The sequence below is a fragment of the Haliotis rubra genome, unplaced genomic scaffold, assembly GCF_003918875.1.
Source record: "Haliotis rubra isolate DU_JTF1 unplaced genomic scaffold, ASM391887v1 Scf191, whole genome shotgun sequence".
Classification (NCBI taxonomy): Eukaryota; Metazoa; Mollusca; class Gastropoda; order Lepetellida; family Haliotidae; genus Haliotis; species Haliotis rubra.
Window position 1 is genome coordinate 1022955 of NW_025765903.1, and position 21731 is coordinate 1044685.

At 37.7% G+C, this 21731-nt stretch overlaps 1 protein-coding gene across 1 annotated transcript; it reads left to right on the top strand.

Annotated features, from left to right (window-relative positions):
- The first annotated feature begins 221 nt into the window (after positions 1-221).
- LOC124274509 (hydroxymethylglutaryl-CoA synthase 1-like) lies at positions 222-20622 on the top strand. The gene is given in 10 exon segments (XM_046709877.1): positions 222-421; positions 4647-5114; positions 12774-12899; positions 14402-14460; positions 14462-14567; positions 14947-15103; positions 15522-15705; positions 16089-16308; positions 17059-17210; positions 17971-20622. Coding segments are annotated over 9 exon segments (1509 nt in total). The 5' UTR covers positions 222-421; positions 4647-4669; the 3' UTR covers positions 18031-20622.
- The last annotated feature ends 1109 nt before the right edge of the window (positions 20623-21731 follow it).

A 21731-nucleotide genomic window follows, 5' to 3' on the forward strand; every position in this document is an offset into this window, starting at 1 on the left:
TTAGATACTTTAGCTTTCCTTTTTTAGAACCTTCGTCATCAACAACATGAATGCATTCATTAGGGCACGCCCACTTTTTCTATTCCATAACATATCGTTAAAAAAGCGAATGGGTTCTATCTAAGCTGTCATACAGATATATTTATCTGGACTAAGGAGACCTTCGTTTCTATTTGTGTTATTTGGCTTGTCGATCGGATGAGGAGATGGTGTGAGCGTCTCTCCGGGAACAACGTGGTCCCATGTTATCTTTCGTCAGGTGCTTTTGAAAGCGCTGTTTTGATTGGTCGAGAATTCTCATGCTGCGGAGTGAGCACTTCCGTTTGTGACGCATGGAGTTTGTGAATGTTGTTAATAGCAGACGGCTTTTGTGGGAAGTTCACTCGGTGTTGGTAAGCCGTGAAGGGTAAACGAGTAACAGGTAAGGGATGTCGTATATTCAGAGTCTTAAAACATATTTTTGGCAATGGACATGTCACAGTTTATGTTTCGAATGTCTTTGTAGTCGCTAGCGATTGAGACGAAATATGAAATCAGCTGAACCGATTTTCAAATATTTAGAGATGCAGTCATCGGCTTGTCTCGGCAGTGTTTAAACACAACCATCACATAGTCTGGATGTTTATATTTGGTTATATCCTGAAAATTCAATGGAGTCAAGATTTTATACATGTTAAAACTGCCTCGTTTCATGACACATGATTGCTGTTCGTGCCATTATTAATTAACAGTACTCGAGTGAACTGGGATTCAAACCAAGAACCTCCTGATGTTATGTCGGACGCATTGTCCACATGACCAAAGTAATTAAGTTGTCAGCAAACTTACAAGGGAAGGGAGTCCACTGTGGTATGATTCCACGTCCTGCTGCATACCCCTCGGCAGAAGACACGCCCCAGACAGCAATGCATACTACAATTATTAGGGCAGGGATTCACATTAGAATAAAAAATGGCCATTAAAATTTTGAAGTTTACTATTGATACAAGGGCAGTGGCCCATTCTAAATTCAGAAAATATCTAATAATCTTGAAAATGGCCCATTGTCAAAGTTCTCTATACCAATCCCTGTTAGGGTACAGAGATTGTCAAGTGAGATTGCTCAATTTAAAATAAAACTTATTTATGTGCCGAAAATGTCTGAGTTCTGTGATGGGAAATGTTCTTATCTCCATGTTCATATTGTACATATTGTACAAACATTACATATGCTGATACATTTGATTGCAGGTGTCTGATAATGAATTTATTTATAGTTTTGTATAACAAAGTACTGAAGCAGACTGTAAAAATCTATGTCATTCTGACATGATCAGTTGAGAAAAATGATTGTTTATGCTTTACAAGTATAACATGTCACCACTGGTAACACATTGACATTAACCATGTACAATTGATAGTGTATTGTTCAGTTTTAGGTTATGGTATCACATTTCAAGCTTTGTACAAAAGCCCAGACTACATGAGTAATGGTGATGTTTAGCCGGAGTAACTGTATATGGTTTTGCCATGTCATTTTGCCATGTGTCATTACTATATATTTAAAGCCTAGTGGTTATTTAGCGCTCACATGGCAAAGAGCCAGGTGTTATTCCCAACATAACGAGTACAAAATGTGAACCCATGTCCTGTCCTCTCCATATATTGCTAAAAGTGGCTTAAAACCCTCCATGCCCAATTTTGTATCACTATTTCACTTCTTTTGGACTACTTAAACATAGGGGTGTCACAATGTGCATTTGTCAGGTGTCTGTATAATTGTGTTTTTTTATTTTTTTATTATTTCAAGTGAAGTTCCGTGTTGCCAACATGACTAGAGGTTGTTATCCAACAGCATGACTATTTGATTCAGGCTCATTTTAATAGTATCGTGCAGTCAGATTTAGCATTATGTTTGTTATAACGGGAAGTTAGCATGTGGCAGAGATGTTATCAGGCCTAGTTATTCCAACGGTTTGTAAATAAGGCATTTTTAAAAATGAATATAAAGTAAGTACAACGATCAATACATGATAGGTAGGCATATCATATATCACATCATCATGAAATGTACATTTGAAATGCATCGATACATCAGGTAATTGTGAAAACCAAATTTAAACTATCCACTATGCCACTGTTTGTACAGCAGGGTTTCCATGATACAAGCATCTGAAAACCAGTATATTCCTTTCTTTTTCTGTCTTTCCTTCATTTTTACATTAATTGGCTCAAATGTACAGTGTTTTAGTTTTCTATCAAGTAAATGATTTGGTGATGTGTTCATGCAAGACTCAATATCATGACAGATGTAAATGTTTCGCGTATCATGAACATGTTACTACATATACTATATAAAAACATAAAACATTTTATATATAAAGTTTTTATTTTGTTCTCATCCATTCTCTTCCCACAAAGGTTACTTGTCATATCTTCCTACGAAACTCTGTTCTAATACGGCCATAATTCCCCGTTCTCGTAAAATCCCCTAGCGGCAAGAAATCGCAACACTAATTATTTCCCTTCTTTCTATCCAATCAGAACATGTGTTACCAGTGTATGAAATCAGGCCCGTCCGATCACCCGAGACGGGTTAAATTTCAGACGGACGGTCTAGATTTACAGCTAGCCAGCCCGATGGTATGGTAAAAAAAATTAGATGTTATATACATTTGAGTCATATCTTGGTTTCTGGTCTGGTTAAATGCATTTTGAACTGGTAACATTTTGAAGTTACCAGCCCTGATGTCTGGCTGGGGTTTTGGCTTATTTCATACACTGGTGTTACATCGACTTAGATCCAACTTGACTAATGCAAGTGTAGCAGTGGGGGGGAGTCATCTCACAGATGACATCCTTACCTTGTCAGCTTGCTGATGGGGTTAACCTCTTTGGTCATGTGGACAAATTTGGGGCCACAAATATCCCTCCTCTGCCGCGGACTTGTGTTGATGTGACACGCAAAACATATAATGGCTAGCGTGTCCGTTGTCAACGAGGGTGATGGAGACGCCATTGATCCGCCATTACATGACAGAGTTCTGTCTAGAAGAAACGTTTGCGCATCGCGAAGGGGAAGACGTTCTAGTTTTCCCGAAAGAACCGAGGCCATGCGAATGATCACTTTTGAAACAACGTCGCTGATTGCACAACAAAATCTGATTGCAACCAATCACGAATTCTGAACATTCGCACCATGAAAGGGCCGTATTAGAACAGATGTTTGTAGGAAGATATGACAAGTAACCTCTGTGGGAAGAGAATGGTTCTCATTATTATTATTATAGGATACTTATATAGCGCACATATCCAGGCAACTAGTGCTTGCTCAAGGCGCTGGTAGTTTTTTCCCTCGATCATTGGATGTGAATCTCAACGGCACATCTTAATATCAATCTCAACTCCCTGGGGATCATACAACTCTTGCAGCCACTAGGCGCACCGAGTTATTGCGGCTTTCCCCTCCGTGCGAGGCTTTCCCATCCGTTTCTCATCATACTGGTGTAAATTTTCAATGTTCAAAGAATTCTCTTTGAGCCCAAGAGCTTCTGGCACAAAGGTCTACTTGCTGAACTAATTCTAATCAAACCTGAACTATTTCTAATAAAGTCTGGTGACTAGTAATTTGAACAACACTGAACATTTTACTGAACATGCATAATTACCTACAACTAATGTATGACTAAATTAATGACTTCAAGCTGTGACCATGTACAGCAAATAAACTAATATTGGTGTAGACTGAGGAAACCCTAGTGCGTAGTTTTAATTTGATAGAAAGGTGAACTGTTGTAGCAGGTATTGGGATAGAACTTGAAGTCAGAGGGAGACAACACTGGTGTTACTAACAAAACCACAGGGTGCGGTTGTACGAAGTAACCATTTTGCTTGCGTGATCTAGGACCTGTCTGAAATGTTGTGTGGTGTTTTCAATGCAGTTGTGTGAAAACATTTAACACTATGAGCTTGAACAGGATCCCAAGCTTCATTTTCAGTTGTTTTTTGTGTTTTATATGGACTGTTATTAGCTGAGCTCACAAGTCCAAGCAAAGTTTAAGTAGACTCGGACTTCTGACCAGCAGCTAAAGTAGCTTACTGCAACTAGTGACCTGTATTGTTGTCTGTCGTCATACCCATGCAGCCTGGAACTCTGCTCTAGCAAGTATCATGAACCAGATGTCGTATCTTGTCAAGACTTCATTTTATATAGCTTTTGTGCATGACAACAGCTGAAAAGTTTACAGTAAATTTACTAAATTACTCATTCACTCACTTAAACATGTTGATTTATCAAGGGTTTGGGCAGACCCTATACCCCTCGGTATATGGTCTCTGGGTGGGTCATTGCTGGATGCTAAGTCTACAGGATTTGTTAGGAATAGTTCCCAAATTTAAATAATTCCAATTCAGGTTATTGTGCTGATAGCATTTATAAAGATCATAAAATTTGAAAAGGAATTTTGTACCTAATTTTACAAAATTTCAATGAATGCAATCCTAAAATACCTCAGGAATCATGGAATGAATAATGAATTGCAATTCTGTGCAAAATGTCTTTGTCACGGAGTAGGTAGGTGTCATCAAAACAGATGTCCATTGTGTTCAGTCATTCCCAAACAATTAGATGTACTGTCATGTCTACACGCTTTCAATTGTGTTTTCAGTGGATAACCACAACTTAATCAAAATGCCTGGCCCAACAGCGACTGAGAACAAGGGATGGCCACAAGATGTCGGCATCATCGCAATGGAGGTGTACTTTCCCTCCGAGTATGTTGATCAGACAGAGCTGGAGAAATTTGATGGTGTGTCGGAGGGAAAATACACCATTGGACTCGGACAATCTAAAATGGGGTTTTGTTCTGATAGAGAAGATATCAACTCTTTGTGTTTAACTGTGGTGCAGACATTGATAGAAAGGAATCAGATTGCCTACAGTGAAATAGGAAGGTTAGAAGTGGGCACAGAGACTCTTATAGACAAATCCAAGAGTGTCAAGACTGCGTTGATGCAGCTTTTTGAAGACAGTGGCAACTCAAACGTTGAAGGCATCGACACAACCAATGCCTGTTATGGAGGGACTAATGCATTGTTTAATGCTCTCAACTGGATTGAATCAAGTTCTTGGGATGGTGAGACATTTACTTTATTTTAATAACAGAATCTGGGATTCAGTCCTCATTCATAGCTTTCTGGCAATCCATAATTGATGCTTTTCTTCCAATATGTGACACCATAAAGACTGAGCCATCCATGCCCCATGTTTTATTTGAGAGTAGCACAGTGGCTTAATGGTTGAGGTGTTGCCTTGTCATGCAATAGACCTGGGTTTAATTCCTGACATGGATTTGAGACATGTTAATAACAGTGTGCATGGATTGGGAAAAACAGGGGCCATGGGCCATTTTGCACATTAGAATAAAAAATGGCCCATTAAAATTTTGAAGTTTACGATTGATACAAGGGCAGTGGCCCATTCTAAATTCAGAAAATGGCTAATAATCCTGAAAATGGCCCATTGCCAAAGTTCTCTATCCCAATCCCTGAGTGTGTAATGCCCTTCAGTGATGATAGATTGATTCACCTGTTCCTAACTTAGATTTTAGAACTGTGTAGATGAACTAACACATCTGTTAGACAACCACAGTCATCATTAAATTTCTCAGGTTTACTGGTGTAATGTTCGTTTGATCGGCATTCTAGAAGTTGGTGAGTCAATAATGAAGCATACACCTTATAGGTAACAACTTCTTGTATATTGCATAGAGAAATAAGGTGTAAGGATTTACATTGAAACGTCCCTCTATGCATTAAACAAGCTGATATCCTTAAAGCTGAATGCTTCATGATTGGAGTGATGTTCATTTCACACTGGCTTCACATAAATATAGTCATAAAAAAGACAGTTGTTTTGTAAGAGTTCACTAAGGGCACTGGGAACTTACAATAATCTTGCCATTTGGCACCTGCCTCCTTGACTTAATAGGACTATTCAGGTAATATAACAGATTCAGCATGTAACATGACGATGGCAGATATGTTGGATATGATCTGTCACTGATATCTATCAGTTCGATAACCGTGAACTCAGCAGGGTATCGATCTCATATCAGCCTGTCAATGGACAAGGAGATCTTCAGGGTCACAGGTCATAGACAAGGGGGAAGGATTATTATATCAGCTGATCAATGGACAAGGAGATCAGCCCCTCAAGGCCCTGGACAAGGTCACAGGTCATAGTCAGGGGGGAGGAATATAATGTCAGCTGATCAGGGTACAAGGAGATCAGACCCTTGTGGTCCTGAACTGGGTCACAGTCAAGACATAAACTGTCACACTGGTCGTTAACCTGTTAGATATAACAGTAATGTTGTGCCAGTATGACATCATAATACTGTTTGTAGAGACCAGCTGATTCTTTTACATAAGGCTCATGTGGGGAAAAAGGTTTCATATGAGGTCAGTTACCTCCAAAAACGTATTGGAATAACAGTTATAACTACAATATAAACTAGGGCTGTGTATTGGCAAATGCATTGTATTGCAATATATTGCGATTCAGGTAGCCATATTGCAATACGTATTGCAATGTTTTGGGAACTTACGGTAAGTGTATGACAGTGAGTGACACTAATTGTGTACATCAATCCTATTTTCTACATTATAAGTCCCAAAACATATATGTTATGGTTCTGATATCAGTAGTGGTGTAACGATAGTATCGGTGTTTGCATCGTCAACTACACGATACGAGTGCATCGATACAAAACACATTTAGGCAATATATCAGGATATATTGCAAGGGTCCACGATACATCGATGTATCGCCACAAGAGACGATATATCCAGATACAACTTCAATACTAGTTAAAGTTGTAAGGAGTATTGCATTAGGAATAGGAAGGGAGTCTCTTTGAAATTCTTCTGAATTTTAAAAAACAAATTGAACCTTTTAGGAATTTGTTTGTGTCTGTTATCTTTGTTACATGGTGAGGTGAGGTGAAATAGGGTTTAATGTCGTGCTTGAGAATATTTCGCTCATATGACGACGTGCATGCATGTGTATGTGTATGTGCAGCTGCTTGTACTAGCCCAGACTGAAGCTGGTTTTATAGTGCTAGCCCACTGAGATACCATGCCGCAGTGAAGCATGAATACCCCACTCAGACACATTATACTGACTCCGAGCCCACCAGTCCTTGTTGTACCCATTAATGCCGAGCGCCAGGCAGGGACCAACAAGTACCATATTTTAACGTCCTTTGGTTGTTACATGGACAAAGGAGTTGGTGTATAAGTGAAAGTGTGTGAACATTTTTCAAACTCTGTGAACTGTAGAATACTTGTCCTTAAGTAATTGAAATATGGTTTAGTTGTTTGACAAATAACACCATTTATTAACACCTATGAATGATGTCTTAGCTTTGTTAAGAAAGAGAACAAAGAGAAGATAAAATTTAGAAAGCATACTTAAGAGTTTTTTCAGTGATTCTGAATTCTGATATAAATTACATTCTATTGTTTGTGAAAGCATTGGTGCAGAAACACACCTTCCCAAAGGGAACTTCAGTTTCATAATTATATATGTTAGATCAAAGTATACTGAATGTGTTTGACTGTACTTTAAAAGCATTAAATGCTGAAACTTTATTAAATGAACAGCTTTTTAAGTGTGGGTGAATGTAACACAAGATCTGCTGTATAACAAAAGAGATTCAGTCATTTTATCTATCATACATGTTCTGCTATTAGAAATTGTAAAGTATCGGGATACGTATCGTATCGCCACCATTGTATGATGTGATGATAATTGTCTCGCAGGTTCCTTGCAAATACTTTCATGATATATCGTCTCGCCTAATTAAACTGGTCTCGGGATATATCGTCTCACCACTTTGACCACGATACACAGCTCTAGATAACAGCAGTCTCAAAATTAGGTTGCACTGTCATTGATTCTATTTTCTTTTATATATATTAATTCAAACCATAAAGATAATCAAAAACTTCATATATGTTCTTTAACCCAATATACCGGTTCTCAGAAAACATATTCCAATACATACTGCAATATACTGGTATACCTGTAACACTGTGCAGTCCTAATATAAACTAGGATGTTATTTTTTATGAAGCACATATTCATGATTTTATTGATCATATCTTGGCTATGCTATTGCTGAAAATTTTAGGTTGGCCTTTAAAAACAGGGAAAAATTTGTATATCTGACAATATGTGTTAATAAAAAAACATGAATAGGTCCGAAGAGAAGTCCTAACAATGCAGGATGAGGAAACAGTTATTTTTGATCAGCTATAACTTTTTGAACTGCTGTAACCATGAGTGAGATTGGAAGATTTAAAGCAGATTTTGATGTCACGAAAAACATGGTATTGTTGAAACAGACATACTAAAGCACTTCCTTGGTTCAAAACTGTGATATCCTAATGTATGGCTCCACTATAGTCCGTTGTAGTGCATGTATTTTATGATACAAAATATTATTCACTTACAACGCATTCACTTGCCTTTAAACTGAAAATTTACCTTGAACCTGTCCAAATGGGTGTTGAAAATGAAATATTTCCTATGAGCTTATCAGGCTTATGGTGTTTCACATACAGTTGATCTGTTTATCAGTGCTGAATCATGGTGGAATAAATACCTGGAATGCATCTATCAGTGTTATCTCCTATAACAGGGCCCGGTTTAACAAAACGATTGTAGCTCTACAACTGTCATAAGTCTATGTTGAAGTATAGGCGTAATGACAGTTGTGGCGCTAAAAGTGCTTTGTGAAACTTGACCCAGATGTCCAAGTGACGCAACATGCTATGCTGACTTGCATCCCTTGGCCAAAGCAGAATGTAGTGTTCAATGTTTCAAAGTTTGATCATGGAAAAAAACTGTCAGGCGAGAGTTGTTGAATTCTAACCGTTGCAAGGCAGTAACAGGCAATCGTAAACGTCAAATGGTTAGTAAAATGTTCATTTACATTTTTAAAATGTTTCCTTGCAATTTAAGGTCACATGCAACCAAAAAATCAGACATAATTAAAACACAATTATCACTTATTCATGACATATAATATATATTGCTGGTTATGAAAACACATATAAACAAAATTATAAACTGCAATCGCAAATCAAAAGTGTAATATTGTGTACTTGGGTTTACTTCCCAAGAAACGAAGCAGCCGGGATACCGAACCCAGTCAGAGCGGGTGGGTGTGCACTCAAGTGTAACGGCTGGTTCATTTGCAGATGCCCTCACGGCTCATTGTGTGTGTATATATAGAGATGTTGGGTTTTGTAAATACATGCTCATTTTTTGTGTATAACATTTTGCAATCAACAGACATCATAACATGTCATGTGTTCAAGTATCACACCTGCCTGTCTGTGTAATTACATAATGTGACAGAGACCGAACTCGGGCCATAAATCAATGCGTTTTGTTTATGGTGTATAGCCTGATTGGTGTTAAGTTCAAATTGCATGTGGTCAGTGATCGCAGTTGTGTATTGAATATTGTCATTAGCAGACAGGCAGGCAGACACACAGGTGTCAATAAAACAAGACATTGAGTTTTGTCTGTGACAACAACATATCTATATCACAGTTAGAAATTCTGTCAACGCTAAATAATGACATTGCTTTTAAGTATCGAACTGAGAAAGTGACTCGGTAAGAAGAACGTGTGGTGAAATAGACAAATGAAATTATATAAACAGTTTATTTACTGTCATAACATATAAAAAGCTCGCGCCTGTGAGATATCAACAAAACATTAGGAAAATAGCTCACACCAAAGCCTTCACCGAGTATTCACCGGACAGCCTGCTTCCAAGTTGCGCGAACATATTTCACTGCACACATGCTATGAGCGCAGCCGAGCTGTTGAAACCAGTTTTCCCCCGAAAAGTCGGGGGGAAATTAGTGAATCGTTTGAACTCCGATTTCGCACGTTTTTTTTCATCGCATTATTTTTCACTTTAATAAGTTGAATTTGCATTTTTGATGATTTGTTTCGGTAAGTCCATAGTTGTGTTTTACGTTGCATGTGACCTTTAAGTATGTTTATATCTAAACATGTAAGCCTTCATTTGCTCATATCACAAGACTTCAACAGATTTACTAGACCTGAATTATTTTCCCAAAGAAACGTGTGGAATAAAATCATAAATGCTTAAAATTTTGGCAACTCCATACTACTATCCCAGTGAGTAACATACAGAGCAGCATGTTAAAATGGTTTCCTTCTTCCTGTAATAACTTCCTATAGCAAACTAATGTGAAAACTATATTTCAGATCAGATAAATATATCCTTGTAGTTTAATTATTTACCTGAACAAATGCGGTCATACAGACTGTATGCAATAGTATTTTTAGCATCTCAGATGTACATTATGATATCCTCTAAATCTATGAAATCTCCATACTATTAGGATATAGATAAAAGTAAACATCCTGTCAATTTCACTGGATGTTTCATGATTAAAAGAGCAAAACAACCCATACTCAACTCACTTTTTGCAAGGCAGTGGCAGCTGCTTGTCCAGGGCATATGACATTAAAGAATTTAGATAAACATGACAAAACACTGGGTAATCAAGAATTTACATAAACTAATAACAGAATCAGATTTTCCAAACTTCAACCCACAAGAATGTTACCAGTGAGCATATTGATAATCAATCTCATTACAAGCAGATGCTTTGCTAAGATCCTCTCTGCTTGAAGATATGAGCTCACCTCATTTTACAAGTATATCTGATTTCTTCTTGAAAATAAAACATAATTGGGGAGTTCTGAATATAAATAGATAAAACATGGCATTATGTATGGATATTTTATAAAGCTTCTTGTTTCCTAGTGCCTTAACATCTACACCGTGACCCAAAAGGGTGTACTAAAAAGGGTATAGATGTATTCAGTGTTAGATCCCCAGCCACCTATGCTGGTTAGAACAAACAACACCCAGGTGATCAAGTGGTCTTTCTTGTTGAGTTGATTCATTGGTCTGTGTACCCTAGTGGCGCTGATAGTTGCTGACAGTTACATCTGTCCCTGGATTGGCAGGTCCAGAGTCAGCTATTTGCAAACATTGTAGGGGTGAAACGGTATACCATGGTATTAGTAGAACCGCGGTATTGGCCTTCAGTGAGGTATATCGAAATGCAATACACAAATTGTGTATTTTCGTTTTTTTCATAACGTTGTTCTATCTAGACATAAAATGACAGTTTTGTTCATGCAAAGTAACAAAGATTATTGTTATTTTTTTCTCTTTTTTTGACTCTTGTCTATTTTCTGCATTCTGATCATATCTCATATACCGAACCGAAACAGACTGAACTGAAGGCCTTGTACCGTAAAACATACCGTGATAAGAGCGTACCGTTTTACCCCTAAAACCTTGATCATGTGTCATTAAACAAGAAACAGAATATATTGTATGTAGGCTAGTGGTGTTCAGATTAATTGAAATAATTGTGAGATTTTAACCAATTCCCAACACTAATGAAGGCTCCATTTTGCAACATACAGTTTCTGAATTCAGGTGGTAAAGAAACCGCATCATTTAGACAGCAGACATCTGATTAGATTGGGTGGTCAAAGTCCACTCAGGGTCCAGCAGCAACTGTCTATGTTGATGTCCGTGAAACATCCTGCAGATAGGTATCAAGTGTCAGTGCAAAGGATCTGATTTTAATTAAATGGGTTTTTGCTCATTAATAACAACGAATAGGTATTGAAAATTTCATGTGCATGACTAGTACCATAAAGTCAGCGAACACATGTCACAATAGCAGTTGGAGGAAAACAGTTTCATGTTTCATCAGCTAGCGTCCATACCGGGAGAGAAGTATATTGTAATATTTTATACAGTTAACCATGTCAATTAGGAATCTCTGTGTGGTCACTACACATGTGTAACATCTGGAAAAATGAGCCTCAGTGATGAGGCTTTATGAAGATAAAGTTGATGATACTGGTATATATCCACCTTCACGTTTCACTTTATTTATTCCTGTTCATTGTATGTACAGTGGGTGGTGTTTATTAGAGTGTTGTTTGTATTGCTATGCAAGATTGAATTCAATGACTAGCCATATTCCTCTGTCATGCTCAGCTGGTGACACTGATTGATTGTTAGGCCATATCAAATTAATTAGTAGATTTTCATCCATTCCCTCCACAGATCATTTTGTCGTACCTACAGATGAAGATAAATTCAATAATTATAATACCCCTTATGTGTATATTTGTAAAGCGCTAGAGTCCATCAATTGATGCAAAGTGCACACATCAGTATTATCCTGGTCAATGGATCAGTGGGCCCTCAGTTTTCTTTATTAGTTCATGAGGGGGAAGACAGCCTAAGCTGCCTATGAGAAAAAGTTAACAGTCACTCGAGCATCTTATCCTATTGGGTACCCATTGACTGCTGGACATTACAGTCATATTTCAAGCACTTTCTGATTGATTAACTTGCCTGGTTTGAGATACACTCACTGTCTTCCTGCTTAACTTAGCAAAATACACTATATAGTCCTGCAAACATTCATACTTTGAACAATGGGTTTTAAAAAGTAATGTACACAAAAAATTTATTATTTCCAGGTTGCCCTGATACATGAAATATTCATCAGAATAATGAATAATTACAAACCAAAAACAAATCCTGCAAGATATTTTGTTAGAAACAGAACATATTGAGATAAAAATATTTTTTGTTTATGTTTTTGAGTTACCATGGTAACTGTAAGACTTGTCCTGGTTGCAGGTCGCTATGCACTGGTGGTAGCGGGAGATATTGCTGTATATGCCTCAGGGAGTGCCAGGTGCACTGGTGGCGCCGGTGCCATCGCCATGCTGCTGGGACCAAATGCTCCACTTGTCTTTGACAGAGGTAAGACGATTAGATCAATCTTGTAACATGTTACAAAAATGACAGTTGATGATTAAGATAAAGTGTTAGGTTTCAAATGAAATTGCCTGTTTTCACCTAGATGACTTCAAGGTGTTTGAGTGCACATTCATTATGTATATGTAGGGTATATCTGTGTATTAGTAATAGTAATAGTAATAGTCCACTTATATGGCACTCGTATCCAGGCACTTTACCTGCTCACGACGCTATGTACATTACTATCACCGGTTATAGGACACCATCGTACTATCCAATACTTTTTCAACTCCCTGGGGCTTCATACAGCCATGCTGCCTGTTAGGTGCAATGAACTGATCACTCACATTGCCAGAACAGAATTTAAGTATCTTGTCCAAGGATACTACGCAAATGTGCCTACCTGGGGACTTGAACCTAAGTGCCTCCACCGGGGATCGAACCCGGGCCTTCAGCGTGATAGGCAGACGCCTTACCACTGCACTATTGTGCTCCAATAGAACATTTCAAATTTTCAAATGTCTCTTTCTTTTCCACTTTGTCCACGGTAAAATCTTTTCAAAGGTAGAGGGGTATCGGTGAAAATATCATAAATAATCATGGAGTCATTTTTGAAAATCATTCAGTTAGTTCTCAAAGAAACAATTGAAATGACAGACGTAGGATGCATGAAGCGTCTTTTTGGAGTTGGTTGGTTGGTTGGTTGGTTGGTCGGTTGGTTGGTTGTTTAATGCCGCACTCAGCAATATTCCAGTTATATGGTGGTGGTCTGTAAATTATCGAGTCTGAACCAGACAACCCAGTGAACAACAGCATGAGCATCGATTTACTCAACTGGGATACGATGAAGTGTCAACCAAGTCAGCGAGTCTGACTACCCGATCTCGTTAGTCGCCTTTTACGACAAGCATAGGTTACTGAAGACCAATTCTAACCCGGATCTTCACTTGTTGTCTGAGGAGAGTTGTTTTACTTCCATTATCTGTGCACAAGAAATGACCAGCTAGCATAATCTTTGAACCATGGAACCAAACAGTCCAATTTAGACATGTTAGATAAAATGGGAGCATTTCTAATATATACATTACCAGTAATATTGAGAATAAAAAAAAATGAAAACTTAAAACACATATACAATATTTCAGAAAGTTAATTACCATTGATGCAGTTTGAAATCCTAAACCTATGTTGTTTACTTGTACATATACTTATCAGTACATGTATTTATGCTTAGCTGTATAATTTTCTCTTTTGGAATTTAACATTTGTCATCTGCTAGAAGCAGCCACTAGTCATTGTAAGTGGAATGTTGTCGGGTCAAACAGTGCAATCTATGCTCAGAACCAAGCAGGTTCTGGCTGATGTAGTAGATGGTCAAAGTGTTCAGTTGTCACTTCGGACCCATGGCTACAATATGTGAAGCCCATGCCTGGAGTCCCCTGTCTTGATATTGCAGCAAATCGAGTAAAACACAATAAAGCATTTTTGTTTGTTGTCCGATGCAGGTGTCCGTGGCACACACATGCAGCATGTGTATGACTTCTACAAGCCTGACATGGCCTCCCGAATACCCCACCGTGGATGGCAAGCTCTCCATCCAATGCTACCTCCATGCTCTTGACAAGTGCTACGAGGTCTACAGTGCCAAGGCTCAAGCCAGGGGAATCAAAGGTGACACAACAGACAATGAACATGCATTCATATGTTAAAAGTAATGTCACTGTTATATTTAATCAAATGCAACAATGCTCAGTAATGTGGAACATGTGTGTTATAGATTATGCTTCTAATGATGGTAAATGTCAAGTCTTTGATCCAAACTGATTTCTATAGGAATAATTGTCAGCGTGTCTGATTGTTTTCATTTCAACATGTCAGGGTTTTCAGCTGCTTTAATATTTGACTGTTTCAGTGGACAAAAGTAAGACCTTATCCTACCTCACCCTTTATAAAATTACTTTTTGAGAAGTGAAATTCAAAAATCTTTCCCTATATTTGACTGAATGAGTAATATGTGTCATGTTATTTAAACAAATCTTCTCATTTTCAGTTGGTCCAAATACACTGGATGTAGCAGACGCTTTTCTTTTCCATTCTCCATATTGTAAATTAGTTCAGAAATCATTAGCTAGACTAATGCTGAATGACTTTCTCCGAGACCCGAGCCCAGACTTTAAGGAAAAGTATGCTGGGCTTGAGGATTTCAGGTATGTGTGACACATTGACACCCAATGTAACCCAATGTACATCAAAATAACAACGAATCTACGTTACCTGTGAACATCATTATATCTTTCTTGTTTTTCAAGGTAGTTTAATACAATTCATTTGGCATGTTCTTATGTTGTTACCTTATTACGATCTTCAATTCTCATAATGTAGAAGCAATCATCTGGTGTGCCCAAAGTTCAGGTCCAAAGGGAGATAATCTGAATCATTACATACGAAATTACCTCCCCTTGACAATATAATCTTGTTTCTGTATATTTACGTGTACTGCTGCTTATTTTTATTTGTGATATGTTTTGTAATATCTAATCAGCCCGAATATAAAGTATAAATTTTGACATTATTGCAAGTGATATTTGTTGAAACATCATTTCAAAGTTGGTGTTACTTTTTCAGGGAAGTAAAACTTGAATCTACATATTTTGACAAACAAGTTGAAAGTGCCTTTGTGAAAGCTAGCAAATCCACCTTTGAGAAGAAGACAAAGCCATCACTACTGATATCCAACCAAGTGGGGAATATGTACACACCCTCCCTGTATGGAGGCCTAGCTTCAGTCTTCATCCTCTCTCATCAGCAGGTCCTCCTCACTCAGTCTCCACCTTCCACTCACTCACTCACTCACTCACTCACTCACTTACTCATGCACTCACTGTGGAACAGAGACTCACTTCACTCACTCACTCCTCACTCCTCCTCCTCAACAGAACAAAACTGACTCAACCTGTCACTCACTCACTCCACTCACTCACTACTTCACTGTGTCAATACAGAAATTCATAAAAACAGAACAAAATGACAACCTGTTATTGTGTGTCAATACAGAAATGGATATGTCATTTATCAATTAGTATCTCAAGTGTACCAGAGCATCATTTCATCCAGAAAGTAATATTTAGCACATTGATGTTACAAACAGGATATTAATTTCCTCATTCATTACTTTCCAGTCGGACACTGGAGGAACTTGCAGGGAGACGTGTAATCTTGTTTTCCTATGGGTCAGGCCTAGCTGCTTCCATGTTCTCCCTGAAGGCCACAGATGATGTCTCCCCATCGTCACAGCTCCGCAGAGTCGTGGCCAGTCTCAGCAACCTGAAGCAGCGCCTTGATGCCAGGGCCAAGGTGGACCCCAAGAAGTTTGACGAGACCATGAAGCTCCGACAAGAGACACATCATCTAGGTATACTTTTTTCTTGTATTCACATCAACAGGCCGATATATATATGAGGAACAAATAAATTGTAGCCTTTTCAGATTGTGTACTGGTATTTCTCTACAGAGCTTCATCCCACAAAGTGACCTTAACGCTACAACTTTCTTAACTCTGACATAGATTGTTGACAGTTTTAGGGCTGTAACTGTTTAGTGTAGTGAATACCATTAAGTGAGTTGGTATAAATGACTCTTTGAACAGTATGTCAGTTCAATCCCAATGTGTCAGTTCAGCATGGAAGGAAATCCAAAGTGATGCAGGCTGGAGACAGTTACCACTATGATGATTCATGTATGAAAGTGAAGACTGTCAGTGCTAAGATAACTGTTAGAACAGGGAATAGGGACAGCAATGTCTTTTCTTCTTATTGCCTTGATATATTTAAAAAGGTCTTCAGTTCAAATCTTTCCAGTAATTCTCCTCCTCTTCAGGTGACAATGGATAATCCCCTTCAAAGTCTTCAGAAATGAATATGTTTATTAATAGTGCATGAGTGAGTGAGTTGGGTTTTGCACCGCTTTTAGCAATATTCCAGCAATATCATGGTAGGCCACACCAGATATGGGCCTCACACATTATCCCTATGCGGGCAATCTAACTCTGGTCTTTGGCATCAAAAGAGAACGCTATAACCACTGGGCTATCCCAGTGCCACTGTTTATTAAGATGTCAAATCATGTTCTGTTTAAATGTAAACACAAACATTTAATTTTTCAGCCCCTTACAACCCAATAGGCAATACCGAGGTGTTGTTCCCAGGCACCTGGTATGTGACAGAAATCGACGGCATGCATCGACGAAAATATGATCGTAAACCAGCTGATAACAACCTGATCCAACCAACACCTGTAGAGAACTCTGTTAGTGAAGTGAGTTATTGTTGATCATTATGATATGTTCCTGGGATTAAAAGGCAAAATGTCCACAAACACAAATCAACACCTGACTTTTTGTTTCATGTGGCCATTTTCACTGAAAATGCCAGTGCTGATTAAACATTTTGGGAAAAGTAATTGATTGTAAATTTAATCTGACAGAGTTTGGTGCTAATGTGATGCCACACATCAGGCTTCCTGTTCTTGTTGTAGTCACAAAACAGACAGGAAACACACTGTACAGTGACACAAACCTAGTACAACAGGTTAGAATACTTCTCCAACAACGGATGCTTAGCAGAGGTCACGTAAATGAATGACACAATGATTTGGTTGATTGCTTGTAATATCAATCATTGGTTCATTAGGTCCACATTGAATAGGTCACTGTAACATGGTAGAATATTGCTGACAGGACGTTAAACAAGAAGCTTGGAATCATTATTATCAAGAGTGATTCTACAGACGAATAGGTCCCCAGGATATTGTACTTGTCATAAGCACCTGCCAGAAGGGGTAACTCATTCTGGTTTGTCTGAACCAGACTCCATTATTTATTAGTGGGTTACAGGCTGAATTTTTATAGTTTGAATATACACGGGTTATTTCACTCTTCAGCTTCCCAAGGCAATGGAGTTAACTGGCCACATTCCAGAGTTAATTCTCTTGCCTCAGTAATCTGGATTCACTGTTATCATTATTTGTACTTATCTCCCCTTGACCATGCAGTCACTGTTCTGGTTTTTCATTTCAGGTTAAGAAATCCAAGGTTGAAACACCAGCCCAGATCACAACAGCTGTCAATTCAAGTTGAGAACCGTGTTCCCTAGATTCAGTATTAGTTATATATGTGTAAATACCTGCCCTCGCTACTGAGGTGTACATTGCTGTTATGGTGCTTCACTGTGAAATTATTGCTGTGTCAAATATGTCTGTTACACTGTACATAGAAATTATAGAGCTCCTTGGATGTTTGGCAGTCTTATGATATTGATTACATAAATTGTCCCTAACTTAAAAGCATGGCACATGCTGAATTGATGAATAAATAAAACATAAATATTTCTCTTTCTTTCTTTAGAAGAATTTCAGACAAAAACTTTACTGAAATAGTGCTTGGATATTTTATTAGCTATTGATTCTTTTCTCTATTAATGTTCTAAATATGGATACTCATCAGTATGTTACAAGGAGTGAAGTTGTATCTTGTTATGTAAAATGTGGCTCAGGGTTGTTTCCACATGACAATTTAGTACCAGATTTTATTCTGAAAGTTATTTTCAATTTTTATAGATTTTTAATGTAGCACTGATATTGGTATATTTTTTCCAGTTCACAATCAAGTAGATGATTTGATCAAATTTTTACACTTCTTACAACAATCATGAAAATATCCTGCAGAACAGATTTGTTATACAACTGTTTGCTGCAGTACTGGTAAATCATTCTTTATAGTGTTTATATATAGAGATTGTTTTTTGAAAAGGGTAGTTGACTGTTGGCATTAAAACAACAGGTCTTACAGGTTTACATGCATTTGCATGTTGTAGACACAGCATCAAAAGTGTTCATAGCATGTTTGTACAACTTCCACACTGAAAGTTGATATGGCCTGTCTACCATTGATAAACAGTTGGGGCCTAGCTGGCTGGTGAGGTAATCTGGCGTTATTGCGACCTGTCACATCCAATCTAGGCCATTACTGTGAATCGTAATGAATAGCAACACTCCCGTGACAACTGTTTGTCATATTTTGTCATTCTTGATTTTCGTGTAATTTCTCTAGTACACACAAATATGTTATAGTATTTTTCTTCTTCTTTTTTCTTTTTGTTTGTTCCAATAATGAAAAGCCACAATCACAGCCTCAGGCTGCTGTGACTGATAATACATATACTGGTAGAGCTGGCTGCAGTTGCAGTGAGAAAGTTCAGAGAATGTATTGCAGTGGTAGCGTTCTGTGTTCAATAGTCAATAGAAATTTCTGCTCTCAGGGCTGTTTGATATTACTTTGTATTTAGCACCAGTGGAATGAAGGTTGTAAAATTGTCCATAGTTTCTGTTTTGATACAAATTACTATGATGACTACTACTACTACTATTAGTAGTAGTAGCAGTAGTAGTAGTAGTAGTAGTAGCAGTAGTAGCAGTAGTAGTACACCACCGCGATATTGCTGGAATATTGTTAAAAGCAGCATAAAACCATACTCACTCATTTACTGCTACTACTCTGTATGACTCTTTCAAAGATGAAACAAGATTGCAAAATACCTCAAAACAGAATCAGTTATGGTCAATTTTGCAGGTTTTGTGAACTTATCGATAAGCTAACATTGTGTAGATGTCAGCTGCATCACTAGGATGTACAGTAGATATATTGTAGGATGTTGTGCAGTCAGAAACCATCTTCGTCCATGACTCACAGTTTGGTGTGGTCTCATCTGTGATAGGTATTGCTGTGCAATTGGTTGTGGTTGACGTGTGAGTGGCAGCAACTGACGACATGTGTACATGTCAGTCACACTGCCACATGTGTGAAAGTTCTTTACTGTTATGAATGTTGTGTTTTCCGAGGTGAAAGATGATTGCCAAATACAGTATGCTGGTATGTAGTGTATTCATTTTTTGTTGCTTTTTTCACTTAAACTTTAGAATAAATTTACTATATATGTTAAATAGTTCAAAATCTGACACATATAAGAGGAATTATAAAAATGATGTGGCATGGTGTCTATCATTGTACATGACATCACAAACGGACTACATTTCATTGTCTGAACAACAGACTGCCTTCAGTGAAATTTCACTGTTGGGTTGATATTATATATTTTTTTGTTCATATTCTCTGAAAATGTTGATTCGATATGAAGAACAACATTTAGAATTATGAATTAATTGTCCCTGGTGAATGTACGAATACCGTAAGTTGCCCGCCAGAGGCGAGGGTTATCAACATTCATTCACTCCAGACAGATAATTGGTAATTCTGTCACATTGATAATTAATAATCGTCAGTCACTCATGGTCCACCTAAACATATCAGAGTTATAGGATTAATTTCTCTCTTTTTTCACCAGTGAGAAAACAATCCGCAACATTTTCCTGAGTTGTACACTTTATGAACTCCCGGTCTATAAGACGTTTTTTGCAAGAACCATGCATGTTTGTTATTTTGCCTCTTGTAGGTTTATGCATAGTTCAGCAATACGGCCTGTGTTTCTTGTCAAGCTGTTCACTTATACTCAGTATATGTAGACGTTCCCACCTATTATTGCAGAGCATTTATACATATAGTGCCACAATGCTGCATAGTCACTGGTAATGAGATAGTCAGTGTATATGAGGTGTACATTTGTTAATACATTCCATATCATGTCTATATGAATAAACCACTAATTAAGCATGATTTATCGTGTTCTGTCTTGTCTACATTTTGTGGATCAAGCCATCCACATTGAGTGTGGTGCCAGTGCCATCTATTCAAAGGTAAAGGGGAACCACTACATGGTCACAACTGCTTTATCCATATCTTCATCGACGCAGGGAGGCACAATTGTTGTTTATGAATAGTGTTAGACTTGAGATACAGGGAGAGATTTGCCCTGATTTCGTTCCTTGGTTTGTGAGGACCATACCTGTGCTCTTGAGTTTCACCAAAGTCCTAAACATCCATGAACTGCATCAGTTGAGGCTTTCTTCCACCACATACTAGTTGCTTTTTCTTTATCATGTAGAATTTCTAAAATGACCACAAAAACTGTTCTTCCTCATTGGGCAAGACATTTATCATAATTGAAAAAGAATTTAACTTTTGTTTTACAATTTATTGCATCAGGATATTAAATGTGTAAGATCTGTTTGGAGTGACTTATTGTTACAAATGTAAGTATTTTTTTCACCACATTTAACACCCTGAATATCAATAATAAAGTCCTGATAAATGTTAATGAGTTAATCATAGTCATGGAAGGTCCTTAGTGATTTTAGTGAACTTATTGAATCAGCAATGTTGTTTCTGTGTCATTTTATCCTCTTCGTTTCCCTTTTATGATAGGTTCGATTCCCCACATGGGTACAATGTGTGAAGTCCATTTCTGGTGTCCCCCGCCGTGATGTTGCTGGAATATTGCTAAAAGCGGCGTAAAACCATACTCACTCACTCACTTTTATGATAGCAATACTTACACTTCAATCGACATTGCCACTTTGTAACAGTGGTAGACAAACCTGAAAACGTCAAAAGGGCCAAAGAAAAAATCTAATTTGCCAAAGGGAAGTATAAAAAGCCATAGATAAAGTCAAAAGGGCCATAGATAAAATTCAAATAAGAACATACAAGCTATAATATATTTTATATGTTTTATTACATGTGGAATCGATTCTCATAACGGATATTAACAGTTTCAGCAATCTACATTGCATTGTGAATATATTTGTATCAATATGTAGTAATAATGGTAATACAATATAGTGTGTATCAATACCTTTTCTCACATCTGTTCATAATCCACACAT